The 21,532-nt window shown below is 46.7% G+C and overlaps 3 protein-coding genes across 3 annotated transcripts; 1 reads left to right on the forward strand and 2 right to left on the reverse strand.

Annotated features, from left to right (window-relative positions):
- Positions 1 to 4,191: 4,191 nt before the first annotated feature.
- MIND_00192200 (uncharacterized protein) lies at positions 4,192 to 5,218 on the reverse strand (the record flags this gene model as incomplete). The annotated part of the gene is made up of 3 exons (XM_037358830.1): positions 5,085 to 5,218; positions 4,277 to 5,040; positions 4,192 to 4,226 (listed from the first exon to the last, which is right to left on the reverse strand). The coding sequence occupies exons 1-3, from the start codon at positions 5,198 to 5,200 to the stop codon at positions 4,192 to 4,194; spliced, it is 915 nt and encodes a 304-aa protein (XP_037223925.1). The 5' UTR covers positions 5,201 to 5,218.
- Positions 5,219 to 8,637: 3,419 nt separating this feature from the next.
- On the reverse strand, positions 8,638 to 9,134 carry MIND_00192300 (uncharacterized protein; the record flags this gene model as incomplete). Its single annotated transcript, XM_037358831.1, has 3 exons — positions 8,638 to 8,741; positions 8,792 to 8,961; positions 9,010 to 9,134. 3 exons carry the CDS (start codon positions 9,132 to 9,134, stop codon positions 8,638 to 8,640), a joined length of 399 nt encoding a protein of 132 aa, XP_037223926.1.
- A 5,979-nt stretch (positions 9,135 to 15,113) lies between these two features.
- Positions 15,114 to 17,007, forward strand: MIND_00192400 (RBR-type E3 ubiquitin transferase; the record flags this gene model as incomplete). The annotated part of the gene is made up of 5 exons (XM_037358832.1): positions 15,114 to 15,189; positions 15,240 to 16,218; positions 16,269 to 16,437; positions 16,486 to 16,827; positions 16,876 to 17,007. The coding sequence occupies 5 exons, from the start codon at positions 15,114 to 15,116 to the stop codon at positions 17,005 to 17,007; spliced, it is 1,698 nt and encodes a 565-aa protein (XP_037223927.1).
- Positions 17,008 to 21,532: the final 4,525 nt, after the last annotated feature.

Genomic DNA, 21,532 nt, shown 5'->3' on the forward strand with positions numbered 1-21,532 from the left:
TCGATGAAGATAAACTGGCTCGGGTCGTATTCGGCCACGCGATAGATGTAGTCGGCCACCTGTTTCTCTGAGACTGCTCCGTAGCGGCCTTCTGGCAGCTGCTATAGCTACTTCTATGCAAAAGATGTGGACAATGGCTTTTGAGTTACAAATGTTACATTTATTAAAAGAGTAATTAATTATTTGAGAGGCTTGTAGAGCCCTATAGTGATGGGATCAATGCCTTTTATATATTGTTTATAATGTGGAACCATTTTTCATAGAGATCAATTGTTTTGATGATTGGATGGTGTTACATCAATGTGACATGTGATTACATCAATTTCCTTGCCCTGTATTGCAGACTGTTCCAAACTATATTACGAATCATCGGCCTGAAGAAAAGTGATTTCTATTGCCATATATGGTATTAGCTTAGTCATATCTATCAATTTGGCTCTTTAAATTAACATTTACTTTCCAGGCTTGTGACTTCTGGACAACTGTCCACATCTTTTGCATTACAGCTGTGGACAACAGTCCATATCTTTCTTGAAAGATGGGTTGCTTCTGGACCTTTTTGAGGTTGAATCAGGCCTTGAGAAGGGCGCGGTGGATGGTGGAGAGGCTGGCCGGGAGGTGACGATAACGGTGGAGGACCCTCTGGTATTCGGAAAGGATTAGGGTGGGCTGGTGGCATGCTCGGGCCATGAGGAGGTCGATGTCGCGTTGCACCAGCATGCTTGGACGCCCACGGCCGATGGCTGGGAGGTTGGCCGCGTCGCCAGTCGCACGCTTTTGAGCGACAGCCCGCCAGATGGTCCACGTCAACATCTGGCAGACATTGGCAATTTCGTCTCGGGTGTCGCATCCGCACTCCACCAGCCGGACGGCAATGTGATGGGCGTCGTCGGAGATGGTATGGAAGGTCATGGGTGGTGGGCAAGAAAGGGTGGATGTGGTGGACAAAGCCAAGACATGTCGTCACTGCTTGCGGCATACACCACTCGCGTCACCCCTGACTGACCATCCCGACGCTCCGCAAAATTTTATTTTTTCTCCCGCGCAGACATCATTTTTGAAAATAGCAATAAACTTAAAGTCAATCTAATCATCCAAAGCACCTACTAATTCCACTTATCCTTTGAATTCCTTTCATATTAGAATGAACAGCCCCGGGGGCTGCACTTTCTAATATGAAGGGATGACCCTAAATGCCCTATGCCGCAACAAATACCCCAATAATTCTGCTCTAAGTTCTCAAGTTCTCCAGCACGAAGTCCAAGGGGGGGTCAAGATCCTTATCAGGCACATAGGGTGGGGGCGAGGGGGGCTCCCTAGGGGTAGCAATCAAACTTTTTGTATAAAGATTCTTTGCAGCAAATAGAGGTCCATATCCATTAAAAATATATAACACTCACTGTATGTTACCCTATTGCTCACGTTATGCCCCCATATATGAATAATTCAAGATTCTTGGGCTTAGATAGGTGCAGGGTGATATCTTGTCACATTGTTGTCATCTAGTTATTGATAGCAGGTGACCATTCTTAGCTCAGTCATAGCTTAAAGAGCTGAAAGTGAGTCTATAAAGATATATATATATATATGTATTCATGCGAAGTTTGTCTAAAATGTCGATTTCTGTGCCGCCTTTGATCCCATCATTGGTCACCTGATTCAAGATCTTATCTTATCGTGGGAATATATTACCCAATATAGTAAGGGAGGGGTCCTGGAGGGTTGGGAAAAAAGAAATCCGACCCTATATCCGGGATTCGAATCTTGAACCCCCCTTGGCTAAGTCCCTTCTATGCTGCTAATATTGCAATAACTCAATGCTGTTTAGTAAGTTACTATGACATACATGATGATGATAGTCACACTTTCTCTACTAGTCACATATAAGCAGAAACTTCACAGTATACTGTATGAGAAGGTCAGTGTTACAATGTTACATAGTATGACATGTGTGACAAAATTCCTGAAAAGGAAAAATTGTCAGTTGATAATTATAAATAACTTGCACACTGTGGAACCCAGACAACCAGATGTGACACTGGTATGTGAGGCCATAAAGAAGCTATTACATAATTCTCTCCAAACTTGGGTTGAAGTCAGTGCCCAGGTCATGCTGCTACATTTGTCACATAGTTCGAAAAAGGATTTTTTTTTTGCTGTTTGACAGTACAATCATCAGTGAATGTCACAGAATGTCACAAATATCAATGTTGTGTATTTTGACTATACAAACAACTTTTATGAAATGACTTATAGTCTCAGCTGAATGATTATGCTGGCTCTAGTTAATCATTACCTGATCTATATCTGATCTAGTAATATCTCGTGAAGTAGACAACTTAAATAAGTGATTGAAGCACTCTCAAGAAAACCTAAATAATAAGATTAATAGCCTTGATAATAAAATGTCATCAATATACCTGGCCGTCTATTTTAATTAGAAGAGATAATATAAAAAGCTCTATGCTGCAATAAAGGGGGCTATAAAACTGCAATATCTCTCAGACTCCAGGCTCTAAGTTATTTCTTCTGTTATCATAGAAGGTCAGTATGATATTTTATAACTGATATGATACTAAGATATAGTAAATTATTAATAATCTTATATTAACAACTATAATATGTGTCCTATCTATTACCTACTGTAAATTGTCAGGTTTACTTTAACAACAAGATGTGACCCTAGAATAGAACACTGGTATGTAACATTTAAGGTTTGTTACACATAGCTATATTATACTGTACATATTAATAACAATAGCAAACAGTTCATCATATATACTTTATTTGCAACTATGTTCTTATGTCTTTATTCTGAAAGTATCAGTGGAAACTTGCTTACCAGTTCTTACTCTGTAAATAGTTACTATTTTCATCTCTAAAGCTGGAACTTAAGGTCTTCTAAGTTTTATTAGTAGGAAGATCTGAATTTTCTCTACACGCTCTTACACCGAGGACAGAATTACACTATTGGCCTACAGCCTGGATTCCGGGTCTTTCCTGGCTTAGAACTCAAAACTCTTAAGGCTGATGTTTTTATTCTAGCTTTTCTTTGGTTTCTTAGCAATGCTCTGCAAGTGCATCCTTGGGCTTATAATCCTATAGTAGTGTTTAGCTTTATCTCTAAATCTTCCTTTGAATTTAATTAGAAAGCTTGGATCTGTCTACATCTATCAGGTCTTAATTATTCTGTAGGCACTTGTTATTTTAAACTTTCATCTATACTTACTTACCTACAGAAATCAATGCAGCTTATTCGGAAGAACTTTTAAGGTCACGATTTCAATTTTGCTTATATATACTGGAGGCAATAGCATTTAGTTTTATATAGGTTTTGCTGTAGTCTTGATGTCTTAGCATTTGAACTATAAGCTGTATAAGCATAGTTAACAGAAAACAGCACAGTCTGAGAAAAAAAATTAGTCTATAATGCTCTAGTAAAAGCCTATACCTAGTACAGCAACGGATATAACTAAATAGCCAACCCCTCTAAACCTACATTGTTACAGCTGTTTCTAAAAGAAGAGCTGTTACCCTAACTATGGATAATGTAATCATAGTGTCTGTAATCCTGCAGCCCTTAACGAGGTACAATAATCCACAATTGAGTTATGCCCTCGGCTTCACTTGCCTGCTTAGCATCTAGAACTTTTGCATCTACAAGTTGTCTGCATCTGCAGCCACACTATACATAAGGAAAAACTTACTGTATCTGTATCACTTCTTTTACTATATTAACCACCCCTTGTGTCAGCCTTATAGGTTAGGATTTAGCAGGTCAGCTGACAAGAGCAGAGAGGGTGGTGCCAAATTAAATTAGATTTTAAAAAGGACATTACTTTTAGATACATGTAGACAGGTTACACAAGTGAGCTATAAAGAAAATAAGCCCTTGATATCAGCCAGATGGAGAACACACCAAATAAAATTTACTCCCAATTCTCTTTACCTTTGGAGTTTTTCCTGATATAGTAATCATATCAGTTTTGAATCGCTATAGGATTGTGAACAAAGACATGAAAGGATGAATTGCCTTGGGAGTCTGTCGAATATTATACTGGAAACACTTAGTTTTCTTATGGTATCTAATAACATAGTATAAGTTTTTGTGGTATTGGTCTCTTTAGGCTGTGACAAATTGATATCCGCCAGCTGCCATTGGATATACGAAGAGCTAGCCACTAGCAAATTTTAGTAGGAAACATCTAGAGCCCAAAAGTCGTTCTCTGCGGTAGGTTCATCACCATTACAACTGGGGACAAAACGTGAAACTCACGATCGACCTCCTTCCGTCGCTTCCTCTCCAGGAAATGCTCCGCCGTAGTCCAGAAATTCGGGGTTGTGAAGACACCCTCCGCCCAGTGCTGATACGAGCACATGACGAATCGTGGGTCCCGCAAAGATTCCGGCACTGCGCCGACTGTCGCACGAGTCCGCGCGAGACTCGGCGTGCGTGCGCTGCGGTCGTGGTTGAGCACGACAAGAAGTTGCAGCCGCGCGCAACTCTGGAGGAGACCCACCAGTGGGGCTGCAATCTCCGCGATCGCCTCGAAGTGGCTTATCGCGAGGTGGGTGAGACATGGAAGGTGCGGTAGCACAGCAAGCACTAGCGCGGCAGCGGCAGACTCATCTGCGAGCGGCTCAAAGAGGTCGAGGTGCGTGAGCCGTTTGCAGAATGAGTGCGTTCTGACGCCGTGGGCCGGCAGAAGATCGCCCGGTGCGGGCACGGTGGAAGGGTGGATCGGGAGAATGTCCGTCAGGAAGCCGGAGAAGTGAGTCAGCTGCAGTTTTGAGAGGAGCGGGAGGAGCCCGGCGGATGCGATGGTGCCGTGCACCGCGACAGCGGTCGTCCCCGTGCACAGGGCAAATGTGGACAGTGTGTTGTCCGCGTCCAGGTCCCAGTTGTTTTCCTCATACAGCACAAGTCGGCGGACAGCGCTGGCGATAAACGCTGGAGACTTAGCGCGGAGTGCCTTGAACTGCCCGGCGTCCGCGGGCGTCAGCCCGACGTGCAACGTGCGGTAAAGAAGCGGCTCGAGCCTGGGCAGCCATCAGCGTCGGGTGACGATGTCCGGGTGGCGTACCAAACCAAGACACGCCGGGCGACGAGCAGCAGTGTCGGTATCCGCTCGGCGTTCATAAGAGCGGTCGTCTCAAAGATTTCACGCTCCAGCTCGACAGGTAGCCTGTCCACAGACATGGTGGCGGAAGACAAGCCGTGGCGCTGAGGTAAGTCCTCGGCGTGAGTCGCGTGACACCGAAATTATTCTATAGTAGTACTTATTGAACTGCTGCTTCAACTGCATAGCTCCTTTATGACTATTTGCATATTCAGCTGGGGCGTGTAGTTTAAGTATTATGCTATAATCATCGTTTTTTACATTTGATCTTTTGAAACCATAGCTTTCAAAATAGATAATTCTAGAATAATTTATATACTGACCTATTTTAATCAATTCGACAGTCACGCGTCACACGCACCTTATTTTGACGAATATTTTTCGTCAGTCACACATGGAGGGCAAAGTTTCGCCCCAAATCCGTCTTAAAAAGGTAATTTTCCGGCCGTTCCGGCGCCTCCGGCGCCGAAATTCCCTAATAGGGAAGAACTGACGAATTCTCATGTTCGTCAGACATGTCACGGCCGTCGGGGCGTGTCGAATTGATTAAAATACGACAGTATTCAAGGATATTTCTGCTGACCAGCACAATGTTGTTTCTGCCAAGGATAAAAAGGCTCATTTTGATACCAACCTAAGTATGTACAATAAAATTCAGCATCTTCCACAAACAGTAGCATTCCCTGTGCTTCTACAGAATATCGACATCCTCCAACCCGACCCCAGCGCCAAAGAGCCCAAACCGCGTCGGCGACCACGGGACCGCTTCGCCGACCCCGATCGCCCACGCGTGGTCCACGACGGCGGGCGCGGGCCGCGGCGCCGGAACCAGCATCCGCCGCCGCGCACGGCCACCGCCCTCGGAAACGGTGTGCGCACGCCGATGCCGCGATGTACCCGGCTTTCTATCTGCCCCTGGACGCTTTCCCTTTCCCCGCGGGTCGGAGGTGTACCTAACGTCGTGCGGGGCCCAGAGAACGCTCCCCGCGGCCACGCCGGGGCGACCGCTCCCATCGCCGGTGGATTGGGCGAGGGAGGCGAGGAACTCCGCCGACAGGGCGGGGAGCGCGAGCTGCGCGAGTGTCGGCGCGTGATCGTGATCTGACCGCTCATGGCCGCCCGCCGCGTCGCCTGTGACGCCAATTGTGCGTGCCCGCGGCCGCCGGCGCTGCGGGCCGGGATCGGGACCGGGCTGGACAGGGGCTGCGACGGGCGGAGCGGCATCGGCACCGGGCAGCGGTGCGCCGGCCCGGCGGAACTCGGGCGAGCTAAGGACTGCGTCCGCGAACGACTCCGTCGGCGCGGGGAGCTCGGGCAGGACGGGCGAGAGCACTAGTGGGGACAGCGCCGGCGCTGGTTCGCGGCTCGGCTTCGGCTGCTGCTGCGTTTGGGGTACTGCGACAGAGGGCGGTTCTGTAAGCATGCTGATGATGGTTTTTGGGCTGGGGGCGGAGATGCTGCTGGAGGAGAGACTGCTCTCGGACCCAGACGACGAGAGGGATGTGTCGCTCTCGAAGTCCCATTTTTCCTCCGGCTCTTCAAGTTCAAGTTTTCCACCGGCATCAGCATCGATATGCTGCTTTTCTTCCGCATCGACTTCTGCTTCTTCATTCTCCCGATTCAACATCTCGACTGCATCCTCCATCCCTTCTGCGATAGTCTCCAACCGCAACACCCTTGACCCATGGACTCCATTTACGTGCCCTTTTGCGCAAAGATGCTTTTCGGCCCCCTTGTCGACAGCCTTCTTGATTGCAATCTCTTCCGAGTCAGGTTCTTGCTCCCCGTCGACGCCATCCTCAAATCGCCTCTCTTCTTCCTCCTCCTGGTCACTCGCGGGCACCCCGTTGACTACATTTCCGTAGCCTCCCGCGCAAAGGCCCTGATGCTTGTCGTCAACAACTTTCTGGATCCCAATTTCTTGAGGTTCTTGCTCCCCGTCGGCGGCTCCCTCATCCCGATCCTCTTCAGGATACTTGTCCTCCCCATCGTTTTCAACTTCACCCCCACCTCTGACCCCAAATAGCCTCTCTCCCTCCACCCCCTCCTCACTCGCGGGATACTCGTCCTCCGACACAATAACATACAACAGCGCCGGAAACAGGCCCCTCGCCAAATCCTCCACGCTCGAATCGTCGCGCTGCCGGATCACTTCGAACTCGCCGTCCATGTCGAGCCCAAGCACGGCGCCGAACGAGACATCGAGCGCGGGGAAGCCGGCAGGGCGTGGCAAGGATTCGGAATCGCCATGTTCGCCGTCAACGTCATGGCAAGAATCTTGTCGCATGGAATTGTGCTGCAGCAATACGGAAGCCAACGAATCAGTGTCCGGGGCTAAAATCGAGGACGACACAGATTCGGATACCGATTCCGCTGCGTTGCAGACTACCCGAGTGGCGGATACTGGCGAGAGAAGCCTGAGCGTGTCATCCTCTGCCCCGTCAGATTCGCCCTCCTCGCCCGACAGAGCAGACGGCAGTAAAGAGGCAGAGAAACTGGAGTTTCCCGTGGTCGGGGGGAGCGGGGAGGAACGACCGTCTGAGGCGCTGGTCGCACTGGTAGACTGTATGCCATGCTCCGGGCTGTGAGTGCTGGCGGGCCGCACGGTGCTCGTGGCGTCCTCCCCATCGGAATCCCACTCCCAAGGCGAATCATACCGTGCGCTGCTGGGGCCATCCATAGACGTATCGGCCACGCCCGGAGCGTCATGGTCGTTTTGGGTGTCGGGCCACAGCTGGGACAGGGGCAATCTTCGTCGACGCGGCGGCACAGTATTCACGCGGGGGGCGTCATCGCTGGCCCTGTTTATCAATTAGCGACACAGACATAGTACGCAGCAAGGTAACGCACAGCTCCCGCGGGTACTCCGCGTCTGGGCTGACCAACAGCCTGCGACTCATAGTACCCATCGGCAAGTTGGACGTGTAGGGCACGAGCACCTCCTCGGCGAGCGTCGCAGGGTCGCAGCTGACAACCTCGGGCAGGACGTGATACTGTCTGAGTGCTTGAGTGCCGGATATAACTTGAAAAGGGCCACGCACAGCGATATCGACCCTTGGTGGGCTTTTTGCAGCCTGGGCGTCAGCCTGGCGCTCGTCTATTGTTGCACAAGCAGCCGAAGACGTAGATGCTAGGACAGCAGCGGTGGCCAAATTCGAGAGCTCCTGCCCGGTTAGCGGGAAACCACCCGGCATCGAGGGGCAGGTGTGCGGACATCCAGCCATCGTCGTCGTGGTAGATGAAAAAGAACAAGGGCAGGCCGGCGCCTAACGGACGGGGGAAGCTTGTTCGAGCTGCGGATGCATCAGCGAAGCCAGCTCGAGCCTTTTGGGCGGCGCAAAAGCAGGACGTAAGAGGCGCGGGCCGTGACGCGTCGCATTCTCACGGTCACGAGTTTCGGCATCACTGAATCAACAATTCCTCCCGATGGAAGTAGTCGATAAGGATCGTATATTGGCGTGTATTACATAGTGGATGAGGCGTTGTATGTCATGAATCCTACTTTCTGTCCCCCACCTCAAGGCTTTCCATCCAGCCCCGATGTTGGCGCTGTGCCATACCCACCCGCGGGCCCGGCCGTATACGACGTCACCGTACCAGACCCGCTCCCGCTCCCGCTTCCTGACACACAAATCAGCGCTTATCTCCTATGCTAGCAACGATGCACGCACCACCCCACGGCCATATCCCGAGCTTCCTTGCAGCGCCAGCCATCTCCGCCTGGCCCGCCCGCGCGATGTCGTGGTGCTTCCGCTCACCACTACGCGTGACATCGTCGACCACGCCGAGGAGTGTCCCGCGGAGCTGCTCGCCCACACCGTGGACCAGCTCAAGCACCGTCCTGGCGCTGTGTTAGTAGCCACGTCGTCCAGATACAGTGGAGACGCACCAGACGCTCGCGCTGCTGCCAGTTTCTGTGCCAGTGATGGGCCGCGTGGAACGGTCGACGGGCGGCGGGGTGGGAGACGAGGAGAGCAGGCGTGTGTTCTCGTTGCCGCTTGGTTGTGGTGCCATCGTAATGCAAGTATTATGCTAGTGCTGGTGGTGTGGAGTCAAGAGGCGAAGCGCAGATCCCGCACATGACATCATGATCATGATTCATGATCCCTTCGGATTGCTATCCGTGAAAACCAATAGCTAAAATCTGAAGGGAGGGTTTTCTTTTTTGAACACTTCTAGGTAAGTTAGAATGAATTATGAGGGTGAAAGTGGGTGCCAGTGAAGTCTGGTCAGTGGTTAGTAGATTCTGTAACATGCTCAGGAGAGTTTAATTATAGTAAAGAGGGTGTGTCTCGTTATTGCACTTATTATATCCTTTATTCCCTTTACCTCTGGTGCTACTTTTAGTGCTCCCAGCCCTCTCAATCTTTTTAAGTACCAGGCAGGCTAAAATTGCTTATGCTCTTTATCATAAGCAGAAGGGACAGGTAAGTCAGGCTTCCTTTCTTGGTTGTCTGTACTCAGTCTCCTTGTGCAATCTTAATCCTCTAGGTGCCACTAGTTACCTAGAGTCCCTACTGTTATCTATGCCTTGTGGGACCTGCATTAAGTTTAAACAAGTGCACAGTTGCCTGTATGAGCCAATATGGTGAGCTTTTATTGCTTTAAAAAAAAGACTCTAAGTACCTCTTTCCACTTCTTCTTATACTTTCCAGGGAAGATAGCAGACACCAGCTGCTTATGGGCCAGCATCGCCCAGCCCATGCCCCTTTCAATCTTTCATCCTTTCAGGGTACTGCCATTGGGCTCCTTGCCCTACTACCAATAAATCATGGTTGCCTAGGTCAAAAGTTGCAGTCAGTATCTATCCAAGTTTAAGCTGCCTCAGTTGACCATTCCTCTAGAGTTCCAATAAAATGATAAGGTACTGCTACTAGGTAGGGATTTTAGTATCATTGCGGTGATATAGACTACATAGTGAATACACCGAATAGTGTTGGTTAAAATGACCAAGTCTCTCTTACATCTCATTCAAGCAGAGCATGGCAAGGGGCTAGTAGGCAATAATGATAAGCAAAAATTAAATAGAAATAGATCTAAGACAGGTTGCTATAATAGACTTAGCAAAGGCAAAGACAAGTATGACTAGTCACTCATCAGTTATGATTAGAATTAGCCTTAGATATGTATCTAGAAATTACTGACTAATAGTTTTAAAAGGATATTGACTAGTTCCCTAGCTTTTATCTTTATTTACACTAACCTTCTCTCTTTAACAATCTCAGCTGCTTAGACAATCTATAGACCAACTACCTTTAACATTAAAAGACCCTAACCCAGCCTCAGGCACTACAGGAATTTAGCAAAAGGGTAGGAGAAAGACAGATTAAGTAAGATTGGTATTTAAAGTTAAATCTCTTTACTATCTATAGCAGTTAGCAAATCTCCTGCTGAGATTTGTCTGCCATTCCCTGAAGATTATGAAAGTGTAAAGGTTTCTCCCCTGCAAGTTCTGAAACAATTACCATCAAAGTACTAGAACAGTTTAGGCATACCAATGTAACTCTGCTACCTACTATAGGATGCTCAAGCCTATAAAGATAACTGGCACAGGGCAAGTAGCTGGAGCTAATGTGCTGCTATGGCTGATAGGCTAACCACAGTCCGGTAAGCTTTCTAAGTTAAGATGAATAAATAGTAGAACACTAAAGCTTTAATACAAAACATACTAGGGTCTTAGTTGCTTAATAAGTGTAGGATGAAGATTGAGTTTAACAGTAGGCCTAGTGCTGATGCACTTCCCCTGAGTGCTAGTACAGCTCTAGCTCATATTTAAAACCTAATCCATACTCTTAACAGTAAAAATAAAAACCTGGTGTTCTTGAAGTTATAACTGCAGGCATAACAATATCCTCTAGCATGTTCAGTGCTATAATACTAAAATTATAAGCACTATTCTAGGGTGAAGTATAAAATGTCCTTAAAGAATGTCTGTCTTAGTGCGACTTAAATGAGCATGTTTAGATAACACTTTTTATTTAAGGTGTAGGCTTCTTTATACTATCTATAAGAAGAGTAAATCTTCTACTAAAGGTGTTCAACTCACCAAAGAAATTTCTGTACTTAACATACTTACCCTGATAGCATGTTGGATGTCTTGCCATTACTTTAGTTTCAACATAATACCAATATAATCAATAAAGAATATTAATAAATGCAAGGTCTAGATCATAGATGCATTGCTCCTTCATGATGCTTCATCTATAATTCAAACTAACTATCTTCTTTAAAGCTCTTCCAGCGCGATAAAGGTCTGTTGACAGCTTTTATCTTGTGCAAAACTAACTTTCCTAGCAGCCTATAATAAATAAGAAGCCTAAGGTTATAGATATGGATAAAGAAAAGAGTTAAACTAATGTGTGTGGTCTTGCACTTTTACTTATATCATTACTAACTTAATTAGATGTAAACTGGGCATGTTAAGAAGGTTAGGAAAGCATTAACACTACTAACAAATACAATAAGCTTCTCTTTCTTTATATTTAGTTATCTTATTTATCCTTACAAGGCAAAACAAGAAGTGGCCAGGGCAGAATGGGCAATATGAAGAAAGAGAAAGTTAAGAACTACTAATTCTATCTGCGCTTTATGCCAATCAAGGGCAGACAGGCCATAAGAGATGCTATAACAAAGACTCTATTCCTTTACCCTTAACAGTTATATTAGCAGTTTATAAAGTTAACAAAAGGTATACAGATAAGATATTTCAGCAACACAATTAAGAAAATAGTTAAAGCAGCAGCTACTTTCTAAAAGAGCTATAATGATATTTTGTATTGTTTTGATGCAACCAGCAGGTGCTGAAACATTTAAGACACCCTAAAAACTTAGTCATGTTTGCTTCCACCTTATTAACAGACAAGCCTACTAACAAATTGGAGAAGTGTTTGTGCTTTAAAATCTGCAACAGCTGTAAAGCACTGCTTGCAGCTGATACCAACCATATTACACATAAATGGAGACTGCGACGGCGCTGGACCGCTAACTCCACAATAGAGGCCGGACTTGCCGCCGGAGCACGGGCTGCAAATGGTGCAGGCCCGAGTCCCGGCTCAGCCGCAGATGGCGCCAGCACTGGCTCCAACTTGGACTCGCTATCCAATTCGATTGGCTGTGCAGGTCCCGACTGCGAATCCATTTCAGACTCGCTATCCACCTCGATCGGCTGTGCTAAAGCCGGCGCCAGCGTTTTGAAGGCGGTGGCCAATGCCGCTTGAGGGCGCGATGGATGGGAGCTGAAGTCCCTGTCCGTCAGTGATGACTGGTTGGCCCACGCAGCACGGTATTGCCGCTGAGTCCGGTCCGACTTCGACATAACGTCGGATCCTTTGACATAAGGACCTGTGGAATGGTGTGCAACGGAAAGACAAAAGCTCGGACACACACCTCGAACCTTCCGCCGCTTTCCTGCACTAGCAAGCTTCCGCCGCATGTCGCAGACAGGAAGCCAATCAGGATCTTCATCATCCGAAAAGGCTTCGAGCAGCTCTTGTGTCAAGTCGGGGTCTTCCAGTGTTTCGTCAGCCGATGACTGCTCAGAGTCAACATCAGAGCGTCAGAGGCAGCGTCTTCAAGCCGCCAGTCAATCTTGTGGCTGTCAAAATGCACTCTGATTGTGAACGAGGTATCATCGTCATCACTAGCGGCATCCGGTGTCACAGGGCGCGTTGGTGCAGGTGATGGTGCAGTAGAGGAGTGGGGAGACTGGGTTGTTGGGGGGTTGCTGCTGCTGAGGAGTCCGATGTAGACTGGTTCCGCAAACCAATAAGATTGTGTTTAAGCTTCTTCTTTGGCGGCATGGTGGGTGAATGGAAAGAAAGGTATATCAAGCTGTCACATAATAAAACTGAAGTACAGGAGTGTAGAGTATAAGTATTTATACTAAGTGGTAAACATAAGGCATGTGACCTTGTAGGGAGATCTGATATTGTCTGCAGGATCTCCCTGTGGGTTAAGTTCAAAGGCATAGTAAGTAAGGAGAACAAGAAGACATACACGAGGCAAAGGAAACAAGGCAAACACCTAAAGGATATAAGTAAACAAACCAAAATCTAAATGGGCAAAGATTCGAGTTGATAGTTGCCGAACAGGTCCGAGGGAGTCTGCATGCAGATTGACTGTTTAAAGGGAAACACTCAGATACCTTTATTGTGTCAGAACCCTGTTGCGCTCCCAAACCATGGGTAAACCCATACCCGTACCCGCGGGTATGAGTACTGTGGCTGTGCGGGTACGGGTGCGGGTAGGCCCTTGGATACCCGTGGGTATACCCGTGCCATTCCCTAAGGATAACCTTGGAGTGTCCAAAGATGCACGGAATATAACACATGTGGAGATTCATTGATGCATATACTGAGGGCCTTGATGCCAAGGACATGTAGAAAAAGGTGAAGGAATTTTTAAGCAGTGGGTACAAATTATATTGGCACATTCCTAAGCATATGGCTGCAGCTATAAATGTATAGAAGCTAGTATAATAGATACTCTAAATGTAGAATAATAAGTAGAATTTTCCCCCGATTTTTCCTCATTTTTGTGCAGCTTTTATCACGTGATTAGATAAGCAATAATAAATCACATGAATGCTAAATTTGGTTCTCCCTCAGTTTTGAGTATTTTGTTAATTGCTCTAGCTAGTCTCTTTGGAATCCTAATGGCTTGCTTTTTTGCTAAGTAACTAAGAATTTAAATAAAAACTGGGGGACTAATATTGCTTGTCACTTTTTGGTTGTGACTAAGTGAATTGTACTATACATGATGCTGAATTATCTTTACATCAAGAAATGTCTAAAAGAACTCCTGGTAGTAAAGGGCAGAAAAACAAGATTCTTTAAATAATGTTTTCATTGAGAACACCTCTTTATATCCCTACAATTGGCACCTTGGTCCTTGGGTTTGTGAAAGTTAAGATGCCAACTTTTATACTAGGATTTCTGCCGAATAATGGGCCTCAGAGTAGGATTTATTTATAATAAATAGCAGACAAGAAAGATATATATATTAACAACTTCAAAAGTTACTAAATAAAACTCTGAGAAAGTCAACTTGATTTGTAAGAAATTGGGATATATGTTCAGTTATAAGATTAGTCTTAACTTAAAGTCAATCTTAGCTGACAATTTTGTGCCTATGATTTGTAGCAAATAGACATACCAAATTTGCCACAGTATATCAGACTATAATCAAAAAATCAGGGATAGCACCAGTGTGACCAATTGCCATTATATATGACAAGTCCCCCTTATATATATATGGGATAATAACAATACAGCACTATTTTTTGCTAATAATTCCACTTGAACAAGGTGCACTCCACAAAACATGGTCTGGAAGGTGATAGTCACAATATAATTATGGTATATTTGATACTCCAATACAGACCCTGATTTCTTGTAAATCAGATCTATTGTTTGCAACTTTTATTGTATATCAAGCAAAGCAGTAAAAAAGGCTATGGTTTTGGACTACTGAGTGCTTCTTATATATAAACTCTGCTTCGGGCCCCATTTTTTTCTTGGCTAAAACACTGGTGTGTTTTGTGGAAATGGCAATAAAATTTGCTTGAGGAGGTATGAATATGTGCCTCAGTGCCAAACTGCTCATGTTCTAAGTCACCGCCCGAGTTCGGCTGACGAATCCAGAGTCATTGCACGTCATAATGCTTCATCATCAGTGGATCGTCACGCGTTACCGTCACCGTGACTGTCACTGTCACCTTTCCCACTTTGCCCCGTCCACGACAAGGAAGCGTGCTTGGATAGCCATATCCATCCGCCCGCCCTACCAGTGCGCTCACGTCCGCTCTCCTTTCTCGCCTACCCTTCCGGTGCGTTCGCGTCCACGGTCCTCTCTCCCGCTCTCACTCGCTGACCGTGTGGATCCGTTTAGATACACACCTTTACGGTCTTTCAGTACACCTAGACAACGTTTCCCTCCCGTCCAGCGCGTATGTGCTGTGCCACACTCTTTTCAAAGCTCATGCGCTGCCACAGCATGTCCTCGGACTATGAATACTCGGATGACGACGTGGACAACGTCTTTGACGACGACGAGCTAATGGCGGATGGCGGTGAGTGGTCGTTGAATCCACCCACTACAGCGTCCTGAAGCACATTCTAGACTCCGACGGCGACGATGGCATGGAGATGGACGACTTCAAAGTGGTGCCCAAGGCCACACGCAAAGCTTATGAGCTCGAGTATGACTCGCTCTCCCAGCCGGCAGTGGAGAAGCTCATGGAGAAGGACGTCGAATACATCCGCGGCATTCTTGGGGTTGACGACAACACCGCGAGCTTGTTGCTGAGGCACATGGGCTGGAACAAGGAGCGCCTTATCGAGAAGTACATGGACAACGCCAACAAAACCCTTGTTGCTGCAGGTGTCATACGCCCCGAACCCGAGGCTGTAAAGCCCAGTAAACGACCCATCACGCGCCGCGCAACGAAACAACGTTCCCCATCGCCGCCGAAGTCAAGCGGGTCATTTACCTGCTCTATTTGTTTTGACGACGCTCCCGGCCTTACTCCCCTCTCCCTCGAATGCGGACATGCTGCCTGTAGCGGCTGCTGGGAAGCATATATCACCTCCAAGATCCGAGACGAGGCAGAGCATGTTTGTCGGTGTATGGCGGAGGGTTGTGGGCTTGTGGCTCCCGACTCGTTCATTCGGGGGGCTATAGACGAGGACGGCTTCATTCGCTTCCAGGAGCTCCTTGTCCGGCATTTCGTGGGCTGCAACAAGAACCTCAAATTCTGCCCCTACCCTTCATGCACCAATACTGTGTCCTGTCCGTCAGGCGCGTCAAAGTCGTCCCTCACGACCGTTGTCCCGATCGTTTCGTGTGGCGCCAGGGGGCTGGCCAGCGACGGAGCACCGTTGTCGCAGAGCCAAGAGCTTGTCAAACGGGCGACAGGCAAGGAGCACAAGTTTTGCTTTGGTTGTGTTATCGACAGCGACCATCGCCCAGTCGTTTGTGCAGTAGCAACACTGTGGCTGAAGAAGTGCCGCGATGACAGCGAGACGGCGAATTGGATCAAGAGCAACACGAAGGAATGCCCCAAATGTGTGAGCACGATAGAGAAGAACGGAGGGTGCAAGTGCGTGGCTGTCTTTTCTTTTCCCTTCGCGCGTGCTGACAGACTGTTAGCCACATGACATGCAAGAAGTGCAAACACGAGTTTTGCTGGGTGTGTATGGGCCCATGGTCTGAGCACGGAACTGCGTGGTACTCTTGCAACCGGTACGACGAAGAGGCCGGCGTCAATGCGCGCGATGCGCAAAGCAAGAGCCGCGCTAGCCTTGAACGCTACCTTCACGTATGTCCCCACACGCCCGCCGTCTTTCATTCACCCATATCGTGCTAGTACTACAACCGGTGGGCCAACCACGAGCAGAGCGCTAAGCTCGCGCAGGACCTATTCGCCAAGACGGAGAAAAAGATGGAGGAGATGCAGATCACGTCGACATTGACGTGGATCGAGGTGCAGTTCATGAAGAAGGCCGCGGAGGAGCTGGACAAGTGCCGCGTGACGCTTAAATGGACGTATGCAATGGCGTACTACCTCGCGAAGGGGAACCAGAAGGAGCTGTTTGAGGACAACCAACGCGATCTCGAGCGTGCCGTAGAGGACCTGAGCGAGCTGCTCGAGTCGCCAATCGAACCGGAAAATATTCCGGCACTAAGGCAGAAGGTCACGGACAAGACGGTAAGTATCTACTGTATTTTCCCATTCTTTTTTACTGACTGTTCGTAGGTCTATGTCCAGAAGCGGAATGACATCGTGCTCGAAGATACGGCTGAGGGCTTCGTCGAGGGCCGCTGGGCGTGGAATGTCTCTGTAGATGGATTTGAGGCGCCAGCGGCGGAGCCGGATACTGCGCTTTGAGTGGCGTGTGAGGAGGAGGCTGAAGCGCACGACCATAAAGGAAATGCATTAAAGTAAATCGATAATTGTCTGGACCATACTACATCTGTATCCCTTTGCTCTCTCGTTGAAAATGAATGTGTAATAGTTACGAATTGGGTTTTCGGGCGAAGCGTTTGGGGGTATAAGTATGGGGGCAGCGGCCTATCTCTCCTCGGTCTTTCCTGCCGTGTTTCATACAAGTTATATCTTGCCTGCGGAAGTGCTCGGCGGGAACAACATTGTGTGTCGCGCGACTTCTTTATTAACGACGACCATTAACAATAAGCATAGTGAAAGTATGATAATTAAAGCCTCAAATCGATATCCCTCCCGGGCCCTGTCGACAGAGTCGACAATGTCACGAATTATTCACCAGCGCGCCAACGACTTAACGGCGCACCGGCTACAATAGCTCTTTGGCGCCGTTTCCGGGTCTAAGGAAAGGGCGTCCGCATCATGCCGATACGGCCGAGTAGGCAATTGCATGTCAGGATTGCCACTGGCAGAGTAATACCAACCGACAGCTTCTGTCAGGAAGCTACTGGGCTGATGACGGGCCGAGCTATTGCTGTCGGAAATGGGAGTGTCAACTTGAAAGCACTGCGAGGACTGGTCGACAGTTGTAGCTGCGCCGCATGGCCAGCTTTGGACTGCCGCCAGATGGAGGAGAGGCACCGTCGGCACCCCACTTTCCGGCTCCGAGGCGGGTGTATCCAAGGAGGCCATCACAGTGTGAAAGCTCACATCGGCATCCTCCCAACAAAAGCCCACATAGAAATCCCGGGCCGAGTCTGCGAGGCCAAGCCCGACGCCGCTTGTTCGTGGCGCCGCCGTGACAGGTATGCGGTAAGTTCTGCGGCGCCGGATCCGACTTCGGGACGACCCCAAACCCTGCAGGTCCGCACCTCTGGCAGATGCCTTGGCACGATCACCAGGGCTGCTGCCCGGCGTCCGCCGGCCATGCTGATGGCTCGCCCGGGGCACCGGCTCGTACGCGCATGTGCGGCCGGTGATGCGGCAGCGCAGGCATTGCTGAGTCTGCGAGTCCGTCATACACTGTGACTCGTAATTAGTTAGCTATATATTATATGTGCCAGGCTCAGGCTGCAGCTCGCCTTAATTTTGCGGCTGCGGCAATGCGTGCACGCGCGCGAGACGCGGGAAGGGACCTCGGAGTCATGGTAATACGCGATGTTCTTCTCCAGCGGCGCGGGGAGAGTTTCCGCCTGTGTGTTGAACACATCGAAAAGGGGGGAGCTCATGTTGCAGTGCTGTGGATGCTGGATGACTGGGAATGCGCGTGGCTCTTATAGGCGGTAAGGAGCTTCTGATGCACAGGCGTTTCTGGTGTTCGGGAAGACGGGCATTCAACTACTAGTACTAGGCACATCTTCTCATCATCTGTTACTGCGAGCCAGTGGAGTTAAGCCTAGCCACAACGTGTAGCCACAACAACTGTGCGTGTACAAACCACGTCACCATCGCCAAGACATGGCAGGTGATTGAGGAGACCAAGAAGACAAGTGTGAGCTAAGTGTTATTGAAGTGTTAGCTTGGTGGCAGCTCAACTCATTCTATATGAACTCCACACCTAATTAGTACTAAATATGATTATGTTATTCTGAGGATATAATATATCATAATTGTCTAATAATAATATTCAGAGCTTCAAAATAATATATTTGTAGCGAAGCAGGAATATGTTATGAATATATTCAACTTCAATCTAGCATGCTACTTGACATATTCATCAGACAGGAAAGGAAATTCAAAGTATAAGAGATATGCAGCATGCTAAACTGCTGGGTACACCTGTTACTTCCACCTATCTATTTTAGAAGTGAGTGCTCGGTGGGGTCTCCATTCTAGCTAGAATAGATGATATACAAAAGCCTACAATAATTCTCAAATATTTTGCTGCAGCATAGCTCTAAGTCTGCCTCTCCGCTACTAAGCCCTATCCTCTGCTGCTATAGCTGGTATAATTCTCCTGGTATCTGAGTCCAAGTCCAAGTGTGACACAATGGCGTGTTTGTCACATTTGTCATATGGTGTGACATGAGTGATATCCACCCAAAAAAGCAATTTTTTCAAGGCAAGTCGCTAAAGAGTGACTTGTAGTCACATAGGTCACAGAAACAAAAGTTATCCATTTTTGTATAAACAACTATTGTGAGTGATAAGTATGATAAATTGCCAACAAAGGAAATTTTTGCCCTTGAGGAATACAATTATCAGAAGATGTCAACGTCACAGATCATGACAAAATGAAAGTTGTACATCTTGACTATATAAACAACTTGCATGAAGTAACCTACAGTAACAGCTCAATAGTTATGCCAACATTGGCCAATCACCAGCTGATGTATAACTGATGAGCCTCTATCTTCATAACTACTTGATGGAAATACATAATTTTAGTGCATTCTCAAGAGTATTATCTCTGAAGCATGGTATTTCATCACCATCATATTACAGTCGAGTTCCTCATATGGAATCACCCCATGTGGAATATCCTCAATATGGAATGAGTTTTGGCCTTCCACAGCCTTGGGAGAAGTAAATATTCCACAATTTGTGTTCTGGAATATGGAATGGCCTGATTGTATATAGTCGTATCAGATCATACATCTGCTAAGCCCAATTATCTGCTCTAATTAGAATGAAGAGCCCACTGGGGTCTTCATTCTAATTAGAAGAGATCATATGAAAATGCCTATGCTGCAGTAAAACTCACAATAAATCTTCTATAACTGCAATAATTTCACAGCATAAGATGATACTGACCCTAAATGCCTATGCTGCCAATATAAATATTTACTACAAGACAAGAAGCCTTAAGCTGCAACTAGAGTACTTATGCTGCAAGAAAACTGCAATAATTTCTAACTATATAACATAGTAACTTCTAAGTCAGTGGCTGCTACATATGCTGCAGTACGGCCTAGACATTTACTCAAGTATGTAAGTTCAGCTCTATCTAATTGTAAACTACCTAAAAAGGAAATTCCTAATTGTCAGTAAAATTTCAGCACCTGTGCAGGCTAATACCTACCAGCTCTGTACATGCTGTTACAGAATGTGACACAAGGTCACAAGTGTGACATAGTTCCCAAAAAGGAAATTTCGCAGTTTAACAGCAGGATAACTAGAGAATATCACAAATCATCACAAAATCAAAGTTGTGCATCTTTACTATACAAACAACTTTTATCAAGTGACCTATAGTTGCAGCTCAATAGCTAGGTTAGAACTGTCCAATCACTGGCCAATAGATAACTGATGGGCCTCTATCTCCATAGATACTTAAGCTAAACACATGAATCAAGTACTAGGAAAGGTATCATTAATCAATAAGATATTTTCATCATCATGATTTGATATAATTACCATATTCACCATTCATTCATAAAAAATGGAATATCTCAAAATTAAAACATGTAAGGTAGCTAGATTGTAGGTGTAGATACTATAGACTGAGGCTCTAGTGTGTGACTTCCTAATCCACAGTGAATATGGGACTGAGAATACAATGTATTCCCTTATCAGTGGTATTCAACCTCTATCAACCCTGAAAGATAAGCATGGATCTTCAGCTAGCCTTGGAGGATAAAGCTGGGAGAGAGCTCATTCAAAAGGTATATCATGTCACCATATCCTAGCCCATCCAGTCATACCATCTGTCACCATCACCTTAATCCATTAACTGCCAAGTATGACTGAATACTGAGTTGAGGAGCATTTTGCTGATATCTTGGGCCCTCATCCATGGAATCCCATGATCCCAGTTGATCCAGTTACAGAGGATATTCCACTATAATCCTACTGACTCGTGACCCCACAGAAAGTGTTGATGTCACTGAATTCCTAGAGACCCTAGGTGCTATCTAACCTAGTAGATTCTGGAAGGTATACTATACCCCTACTATCATATATACTCATATTCTCCAGATTCACAAAGGCTATACCATGGTGAACTCATCATTATTGGAATAGATAATATTGATAATGGTCCTGTACAAGATCCAGGATAGCTATGAGGTTGATTCAAGTGCTGGACAGGTTTATTTGAGGTTCTATACAATCCTAAGTTCAAGTCTTTTATCATACTTGAAATTAATTTCTGACCAGTTGTAATAGCGAAGACACTCTTTTTTACTCTATGGGTACCTACCCTCTCTTCAGCTACCTTTAGTAGCACACTCCAGAACCACAACTGATTCTGGTATAGGGTCCTAGTAGACATTCAAATATCTTCATACACCCACCTCAAGGTCTCAGTTTATAGACCTCACAATTCCTGTAAACCAGTCTTTGCACTTTCCCAGTAGTTAAATGTCTGCCCCAATTCACCATCCAAGAGCATACACTCATGAATCAGAGTATGCAGGTATATGTATATACCTCATTGACTGAACTTGACATATTTTAATCCATAATCAACTAACAGATCATGGCTGTATTGCCAATATAATGTATACTAGCAGCCATGTGTATAATGGAC

Source organism: Mycena indigotica (genome assembly GCF_014461135.1).
Source record: "Mycena indigotica strain 171206Taipei chromosome Unknown Mind.scaff0002, whole genome shotgun sequence".
Lineage (NCBI taxonomy): Eukaryota > Fungi > Basidiomycota > Agaricomycetes > Agaricales > Mycenaceae > Mycena > Mycena indigotica.